Source organism: Varanus komodoensis, unplaced genomic scaffold (assembly GCF_004798865.1).
Source record: "Varanus komodoensis strain SLA01 unplaced genomic scaffold, ASM479886v1 scaffold41, whole genome shotgun sequence".
In the NCBI taxonomy this organism is placed as follows: Eukaryota; Metazoa; Chordata; class Lepidosauria; order Squamata; family Varanidae; genus Varanus; species Varanus komodoensis.
The window spans coordinates 2,355,734-2,365,009 of record NW_025335954.1 but is presented as its reverse complement, the minus strand read 5'-3'; the positions used below and the strand labels follow the sequence as shown (position 1 = coordinate 2,365,009).

At 50.3% G+C, this 9,276-nt stretch overlaps 1 protein-coding gene across 1 annotated transcript; it reads right to left on the bottom strand.

The window, feature by feature from the left end:
- Window positions 1–3,605: 3,605 nt before the first annotated feature.
- LOC123029898 (leucine-rich repeat-containing protein 3-like) lies at window positions 3,606–7,022 on the bottom strand. Its single transcript, XM_044443298.1, has 2 exons — window positions 6,970–7,022; window positions 3,606–4,521 (listed from the first exon to the last, which is right to left on the bottom strand). Exon 2 carries the CDS (start codon window positions 4,460–4,462, stop codon window positions 3,704–3,706), a length of 759 nt encoding a protein of 252 aa, XP_044299233.1. The 5' UTR covers window positions 4,463–4,521; window positions 6,970–7,022; the 3' UTR covers window positions 3,606–3,703.
- Window positions 7,023–9,276: the final 2,254 nt, after the last annotated feature.

Sequence of the window (9,276 nt, the reverse complement as noted above, 5' to 3'; positions counted from 1 at the left end):
CTTCACCTTGTTGGAGGGGAGAAAACTCCCAGCAGTATCTTCTTGCGTTCCCATTGTAGGTCTACAGACTCAGCTCTTTCCCAGTGCCACTACAGCATCCTGGCATTCTTGACATTTATCTTAGATGGAAAAGAAAAACAAGTTTCTGACTTGTACAGTTAAGCTGCAAGCCACATGCCATCTGTATTTGATGAAATATCTAATCTGAATAGGAAAATATCAGGCATTCGTTCTCTTCATTTAATTCAGAAATATTTGAGACTGTGTGAAGACCACATGTCCATGTCACTCCAGAAGAGTTTAGGGAAGTGGAAAACATGGGATCAGAAAGCTTTGCCAGAGTATTCTCTCTAGGGCAGCTGAGAGATGGCCCAGTGCAGGAAGTACATTGCAATCTGGTGGAGCACAGATTTGCTTCTGCCAAAATGGCTAGCCAGTTTGGAAGGGGAAATATATTAGGATTATAACATGAGGAATGGTGTGAAGATGCATATAATTTTATTTACAGCAGGCACGCTTTCCACATGTTCTGGTGGAATGAGACAACCACATCTGTTGGATAGTTTCCTATTTATTAGATTTATATCCCACTTTTTTCTTTTTAAAAAAGAACTCAAAGCAATTTACATTTCTCCTGTTCTCAATTCTATCCCCACAACAACAACCCTGTGAGGTAGGTTGGGCTGCCTGACTGGCCCAAAGTCACCCAGTTGGCTCCATGGCTGAACGGGGACTAGAACCCAGATCATCCGAGTCCCTGTCCCATGCTCTTAACCACTACATCACACTGGTTTTCACTGCCTCATTCTATGCATATGTAGCTAGAAATGGGTGACATTCTCAGTGGGAGTTACCACTTGGTAGAACATAGGATTGCAGCCCTGGCCAGGTGCCTGTCCCTTTTTTTTTTTAATCTAGCACATTATGGTACAGTCCTAACAATTGCCATTGGCCCACAGCCACATGATGATAAAAGATGTCCTCTCTAAGCATGGTGCTTACAAAATGGAACAGTTTTAAGATAAAACGGCAGGGAATGAGACAATCTTTGCCTTGCAGAGGACAGAAGGAAAGCCTGCATGTTTTAATAGTACAAAAGATCCTGTTAAATGACTTCAGACGCTTGACCAACTACAATAGCTTGGGCAGCAGTCCTTGGCAATAAGCAGAAATGATGAAATCTGAGGAGCTAAATTGAAGTCTCTGCCTTTCATCCACGATCACTAAAAGCACATTTGGAAGGAAGTGCCAAGTCTTACATTATTGGGTTTCATTCACTTTATTCTACCCCCTGCTTTCACTTTCCCCAAAGACTCATGAAGGACAGCAACTTTTTAGAACTCTCTTTAGAAGAGGTGACATTTAAAATACCCAGTCATCCAAATAAACTCTCCTCCCCACATTGTATCTTGCAAGACTTTTGCTCTAGGCCTAGTTTTATCGCATACGCCTGAGCAGGAGTAACTCACTTGCAGCCCTTACAGTGATTTGGCACCCCGTGCGCAAGCCTCCCCATGGCTCTGGATAGCTCCACAGAACGCTGGCCTCGTGCGTCCACAGTAAGAGCCAGCTTGATCCCTGTTGCTGTGCCCTTGTGAGCCGTGTGCTCCATAGAGAATGGGCAGAGGGAGTGCAGGGTCGTGTCCTGCCCTGGGCCCAGAGCTCCTGCTCACAAAGCAGAGGAACAGGCCAGGTGCTTTTGCATTGGCAACTCCCTTAAATGCTAATAAACCCATGATGGCAGAGCAAGGGCCAGCAACTCATTGGCCAGAATTTCAGTCTGCCCTCGCAAGCGTAACAATCGTGAGGGCTGATAGCACTTCTGGGCTGATTTGTGGAAGGGAGCCATCACCTCTGAACACTTGTCATCAGAGGTAACTTTACCCTGCCATGTTTCCCCTAGCTGGGCTGCACTTCCAAAGAGCACTCATTTTTTTTACTGCAAACCTCTTTTGTTTGAGGCTGTGGGCAAGGCAATCCAAGGCCCGAGTCAAAGGGCCACCCACTTTCCCCCATTGCTCTTCCTCCGTCCGGCTCTTTTTTCCTTTTCTTCATCGCCCTGCCATTTCTTGTCCTTTTCCTTCCTCCATGCCTTTTGCTCTCTCCCTCTCTTTCCCCATCCTGTGGGCTGCCAGGGCAGGGACGGCCGGGCTTTGGGTGTGCTCCATATCGAGGGCTTGGAGAGGGCTCTGGAGATCCAGACAAGGGCTGCGGGTTACGCACCCTGACGCAATGCAGACAACAGGAAGGAGCCAGGCTGGGTAACTCAAGGGAAAGTGGCTGGAGTTGAGCAGATGGGGCAGAAATGCCCCTGGCAAAAAGACGGGATTAAGGGACTGGAATTTATTATTGTTTTCATTGTTAATCCTCTAGCATTAAGTTGTAATAGCTCTGCCTAAATCCCTGACAAACGGGAAGAGAGAAATGGGAGGCCTCCCTGCAAGAGGAGACCCAGTCTGACAGAGGGATGCCCCGCAGCCTCTTATCATGACAAGCCATCTTGCACCAATGGCTGCACACCACAAAGGAGAGGTGCCATGGATGATGGGCCACAGGCAGGCCCCTTATCAGTACTAGTTGTAGGGTGGTTATGCATCAAGGTGCAAGGGCCATTTTCAAGGGGAGGCAGGACAGGGAGAACTGCAGCTGCAGCTTTTTTGTCTCATGTGCTGCTCCTGAAGTCACTTGGAGCCCAGATCGGAAGAAAGATGGCAGCCCTCGCTGTCACTCACTCCTGTAGGATTTTGAAATTCAAAATGGCGGCCACTGGATGGGCAATCAGAGAGGGGCATTGTTGGCTAGGGTGGGAAGTGGACGAAAGCATCCACTGACAGGAAAAGTCTGAGCAATGCTTGGGGGACCCCAAAAGAGGAGGTGTGGTTTGCCATTCAAAAAAAAAAATCTCCACAAATAACTCCAAGCAGCGGGTTCTTATTTTTAAAATTTGGAAATGTAGACTATGATGGTGAGGTTAAAGTATTTTGAGGGTGTGGCTCCTTTAACTTTGGAGTTTTTCTGAGGGGGTGTTTTTGCAGGTTCCCAATTAAATGTGTTTCCTGATGAGCTTGGGAGTGGAATACAGATTTCCCAGGCTTATATTTGCCCACCTGTGAATTTAGAAAATGCTGCCATGTAAAGAAGCCAAGGCAGATCTTTAGAGCAGAAATTAGTGCAAGGGGTTGGTGTGTCCAGCAGTAAGTGGGAATGTGAATCAATAGAAGAAAAATATCTGGCTGTTTGGGTTTTGTTTGTTCGTGTAGGTATTGTTTACTATCATTTTAGTCCTCCCCACAGCGGATGTTCTACCAAATGGTCCTGGAAATGAGGCAGCACCCTCTGCCCCTTGGAAAGCACAGGGGGGCTTTACAGACAGCTGTGTGCACAGACAGGTGTACACAGACAGCTTGGTCCTCCCAACTCCACCTCACCCTGCCTCATGGTCCTGCTACAGCAGCAGCTGATACTGGGACATGCTTCTTCCCAAGGAACTCTGGAAACTGTAATTTTGTGCAGGGATGGGGTCCTCATCCCAGGATTCTCAATTTTTTTTTCACAAACCCTGCAATCCTTTGGTTCCTCTGAAGGGAGAAGCTATTAGAGTTTAAAGAAGTCATGGTGAAATACTCTGAAGATTTGCTGCCCACACAGTTTAAACACTCGTTGTGCATTTCCCCACCTCAAAACCATTGGGCAGATCCAGCCATCAGAGGATGGTGCTGAGCGTGTCACCTTCTTCCAGCTCCTCCTCAGGGCTGGGTTGCTTGCTGGGCAATGGCAGGGATTTGAGATACTCCAAGTGGCGCCGGGACTCTGCTTGGTTGCGCCGGACGTAGTAGATGACGTATGTGATGACCACGGCGAACCAGCAGAACATGGTGAGCAGCATGGCCAAGTCCGTGTTCCTCTGCTGGCTGAGGCAGAAGTTGATGCCCGAGTGGAGCAGATGGGCCAGAGTCTTGCCCACATACTCCTCCCACGTGGCGGAAGAGCACACGATGTCCTCCACGCTCTCCGCGTCCAGTGGGAGGGCTTCCAGCAGCTCCTGCAGGGAGCAGTCACAGTGCCAGGGGTTGTCGTAGAGCTCCAGTCGCACCCAGGTCAGCATGACGAACGGCGCAAGCTCCATCCTCTGCAGCTGGTTTCCCGAAAGGTCCAGCAGCCTCAGCCCCCCGCCCAGGCCACGGAAGGCTCCGGGGGCAATGCTCTCAATGAGATTGTCGGCCAGGTGAAGCTCCCGGAGCTGCCTCAAGCCGTGGAAGGCACCGTTGGGCACGTGAGTGATCCAGTTGGAGTCTAGATAAAGGACCCGGGTGTCGTGAGGAATGTCCAAAGGGATCCTCACCAGGTCTCGCCTGTTGCACCACACCACACCACTGCCTGGGGGGCAGTCACAGCTTTGGGGGCACAGGAGGCCGCTATGTAGGCCAAGGATCAGAACCAAGAGGGAGGTCAAGGGCAGCATCTCTGCATCGTCCTTCCCTTTCTCAGACAAGAGACACGGAGAGTCTGGCTGAGAAACAACTGAAAAGCAAGGGAGAGGGGCAAATGACGGTAACAAAGGCCCACTAGAGCATTTCATGGGCTGCTTTTAATAGTACTTCCATGCCAGTAATTTGGAATGGCTTCTTCTAACATTTATTTATTTATTTAAAACATTTCTATGCCGCCCCCATCGCAACAAAGCCTCGAGGCGGCTCACAAAGGATACATAAATACATAAATAATAACAATACAACAAATTTTTAAAAATTGTTTAAAAACCCCCGGTGCATTCTCGGCTAAAAATTTAAAATCCTATTGATTAAAATAATTCAACAATTAAAATAAGTTTTAAATAAGAAGGTCTTAGCCTAGCGCCAAAAAACAAATGACGGCGGCGCCAGGCAGCCCTCTCTGGGGAGCGCATTCCATAGATGGGGCGCCACTGCAGAGAAAGCCCTCCTCTGGGTACTCACCCACCTAATATCATTCACAGAGGGTTCCCGGAGAAGGGCATCCATTGCTGATCTCAAGGGGCGGGAGGGCATATATGGGTGCAAGTGTTCCTTTAGATATCCAGGTCCCAAGCCGTTTAGGGCTTTATAGGTCATAACCAACACCTTGAATTGGGCCCGAACTTCAATCGGGAGCCAGTGGAGCTGACGGAGAACTGGGGTTAAATGAGAACAATGCCCAGTCCCCGTCAGCAACCTGGCAGCTCTATTTTGCACCAATTGAAGTATCCAGACCGTCTTCAAGGGTAGCCCCATGTAGAGCACATTACAGAAATCTAATCAAGAAGTTACCAACGCGTTTGCCACTGTCGCCAGGCAGTCGTTCTCCAGGAAGGGTTGCAGCTGATGGATCACCCGAAGCTGAAGGAAGGCACTCCTCACCACCACCGTCACCTGAGCTTCTAAAGACAGCTCAGGGTCGAGGAGCACTCCTAAGCTGCGAACCCTGTCCCTCAGAGGGAGTGCAACCCCATTTAGGACAAGGCCCAAGTCCCCCATCCCGAGGCCTGAGCCACCCACCAACAGGACCTCGGTCTTGTCTGGATTGAGCTTCAGTTTATTGGCCCTCATCCAGCCCATTACCTCGGCCAGGCACCGGTTCAGCACAGCCACTGCCTCACCTGGATTGGTGGAAAACGAGAGGTAGAGCTGGGTATCATCAGCGTACTGATGAGTCCACAGCCCACACCTCCTGATGACCTCTCCCAGCAGTTTCATGTAGCTGTTAAATAGCAAAGGCGACAAAATGGACCCCTGCGGAATTCCATGGCATAACTGCCATGGCGCAGAGCCATAGTCCCCCAGCACCACCTTCTGAAAACGGCCGTTGAGATAGGAGCAAATCTGAGTGATTTTCTCCCTGAAATGCTTGGCAAAGTTGTCACAGTAGGCCTTCGAGGGTGGCACAAGATCTTTCTTTGGGCCCGGATGTACCAGCCCCTGCACCACCCGAAAGAGCTCCGCCGGACGGCATTGTGAGGAGGCAATGGAAACGGAGAAGAATTTCTTTTTCGCCGCCCTCACCGCCACAGCATAGGCCCGATAATGGGCTCTTAAGTGTGTTTGGTCAGAATCACCCCGTGATCTCCTCCACCTATGCTCTAGACGTCTCCCAACCTGCTTCATCTCCCGTAATTCAGGTGTATACCAAGGAGATGAATGGGCTCTGCCAGGTGGGAGAGGACGCTTGGAAGCGATCGTGTCAATAGCCCTAGAACCCTGGAATGGTCTGCATACCCCACATAATGCATGATCCTGTTGTGGTTTGTAGTCCACTCCTGGCCTTTCAATGGATTGTTAGTATTTCTTTGCATCTGTATCTCACCAAAAGCAGGGGGTTGGACCTGGTGGCCTTCATGGCCCCTTCCAAATCTACTATGCTATAATTCTTTTTGTGAGAAAACCAAAGTGGCTTCCAATCTCATCCACTCTATTCTCACAACAGCCTTGTCAGATAGGTTGGGCCGAGAGGGAAGGACTGCTGCAAAGTCACCCAATGAGAACCCAGATCGCCCGTGTCCCCAGGCTAATGCTCTACCCGCAAAACCACACGGGTCACTCAAGCAGCTTTCACTCACCTCCTGCCCTTGCCCTTAGCCAGTCTCTTATCCTGTTGGTCAGCAGCAGGAATCTTCTGGCTGCCCTAGGTGGCCATGGCCCCTTCCCCTGGTCCTGCCACCTCCCCTCCACCATGGATAATTTGAGGGTTTCTTGCCTTTCTTGGCAGCTTTCCCCTCTTCCGCAAGGTAGAAATATCTCTGCTGTGGCTTAGAAACAGTACAAGCTTTGGGTTAACAATCCAGATGTTTTGCCCCCACTGCCTTTGGTCCACCCACCAATGTAGTGTGGGCCCCAAGAGTTCCTCTAGAACTGAATTTGGTCCTAGGACTAAACGTGGTTCCCTGCCACACTCTATCTGGGTGATCAGAACTAACTCTTCTAAATATTTTGCTTCTCCTACTCTACATTTCCTCACCTCTGATACTTCCATAGCCAAAGGCTGCAGCACACACAGCTGTGCATGTAGTCATGTGCTTGTTCTTTTCACAATCCTATACATATCTATTCATGTATTGAAAGTGTCATTGAGTTCAGCAGAGCTTTCTTCCAAGCAAAGCGGGCACAGGATTAAGTCTTCCCAAAATGTGCATTCTTTTCTTCTGATCTGCATACAGCAGCCTGTCTTATCTTCTGCTATATTTCATGGCACTGCTTTTGGATTTTTTCAAACCATCTCAAATTCAGGAGTGTGTAGAGAGAAATGAGCTGGATGCAGGGGGATACTGGTTTTTTAAAAAGAAATTGCCAGTTATTAGGGGAGCAAGGGAGACATCAAAGTTATTTGGGAGGTAAATCTTATGAGAAGCACGATGCACAAAATGCTTGCAGAAGATGCAGCAGTGGCAACAGCAACAACCATGGGTCTCAGCAGCTATATAGCCTGCAAGAATTATATTAAAAGGAAAGGATTCTGCCCCAACTGAGCTTGATTGGAAGGCAAAATAACAACAAATCATGCAGAGTTTTAGCAGGATTCCTCTTCTCGGCTTAGAATCATTTGTGCTGATTGCATGTGTGGGTGTGGGTGATTTCGCATAACAGTGCTAGCAAACTACTGTTCCTAAAGCACCATTTGAAGATTACTGGCGTTCAGTTACACCTGTCCATCCAATTCTACGTAAGTCAGTAGCAGGAAACATGTAACTGCAAGCAGCAAGTCCCATTTTCATTTCCTGGCACCTCCAGTTAGAAGGACAAATTGATGGGAAAGATGCTTTTTGGGCTGAGAGCAGAGGCAGTGATACTGGGGTAGATGGCCCTGGCATTTGGCTGGAAAGAAGAAAGAAAGAAGAACAGGTGCTGAAAGTCTGGCCATGCCTTTCTGAGTTGCATATGTATCATTTATAATACATAGGCCTCCAAAAGAGGTGGATTTTTTTTTAAATCCAATTTAATCTTTCAGCAGCATATGGACCTATTTTAATCTTGTCCTCCTCTCCCTGGGCTTTCAAGGGGTCTGCATCTTCTATCCCCTAAGAAGCATCCGGGTGATGGGAGTAGGACAGGTGCAATCCAATGCACACCTTCCTGGGGGTAAGTTCCATTGAACAGATTTCAAAGTAAATCTGCATAGGTGTATGCTGCAACTGTGCGGTTCTATGCATTCCTACTGAAACATAAGTCCCATTGAGTTCAATGGCGCTAACTCCCAAGGAACTGTATAGAGGACTGCACCTGAAGTGATGAAAATAAGATGGCCAGATGCACAAGGGGATGGGATTCCTGAACTTTTTCATAGTTGCACAGAAGAGGCACAGTCTGTGTGCTGCAATTCTCTCTTCTGTGTGACTACAGGAAGTTCAGGAGCTGATCCACTTTAGCAGCTGGCTGTCCTAGAGGTAATTCCGGACTGCGTTCGTTTGCTTGGTCACCTCTTCCCAGAAAGGGATTGCCCAGGAACCTTACAGAGCGCGCTAGTTGTACTCACTTGCATCACTGTGCCGAGTTACCTGATGAAGGACCAGTTCAGGTTGCCAAGTTTTCAGGTGGCCCTCGGTGCCCAGGAGGGAGAAAGGGTCGTGTTTCCTCCCCTGGCGAGTCTCACCCCGTCCCCAACCACGCCAATGAATCCCAAGTAGGTTCAACCGCCAGAGAAGCGGCTTCCAGAGAAAGGGGCACTCAAGGCACAGGAGTCAAACACCAGGGGCGGCTCGCCGCCTCACCGGAGTCTTCCCCACCTGCCGTTCCCGCCGCAGCAAACACACCTGCACACCTGCGCTCCGCCGGGCAGTCTCGTCGTGCGGGTCAGGGCAGGCTGCGCAGCTCACGGGGCCGTCGCGGCGGCACGTCCCGCCGTTGAACAAAGGCAGAAGCCGCCATCCTCGGGGTCCCCTTCGCGCGGGCGTCCTGCCCTGCAGTCTCCCCGCCGCTGCCCATTAGCGGGCGGTGTGTGATGCAGAAGCAGCCGCGCGCTGCGGGAGGGGGGCGGGGCGGGGCGGGGCGGGGCGGCTGCCCCTGCCGGGCTGCGCGAGGGGGGCCGGGGCACGTCTGGGCGGCTCGGCTCTGCGGCGTGGAAGTGGCGCCGCCCCTCGGGGGGAGAGTGCAGCGATGGGCAAAACCGGCACGCGTTAATTTTGGTGTAGAGCTGCTTCGGAGTAATAGCTATAATTGAAGTAGAAACCGCGCACTTGCTCCTAGGGGTGGAAGGCTACGCCCCGCTAAGGCTGCTGGCTGGTGCCCCACGGGGGCGGGGCGGGCTGGTCGAAGTGGCTGGGGACCCAGG

Bases quoted from the DNA above. Each gene is read 5' to 3' on its own strand.
- LOC123029898 (XM_044443298.1), bottom strand. From the start codon at position 4,462: ATGCTGCCCTTGACCTCCCTCTTGGTTCTGATCCTTGGCCTACATAGC.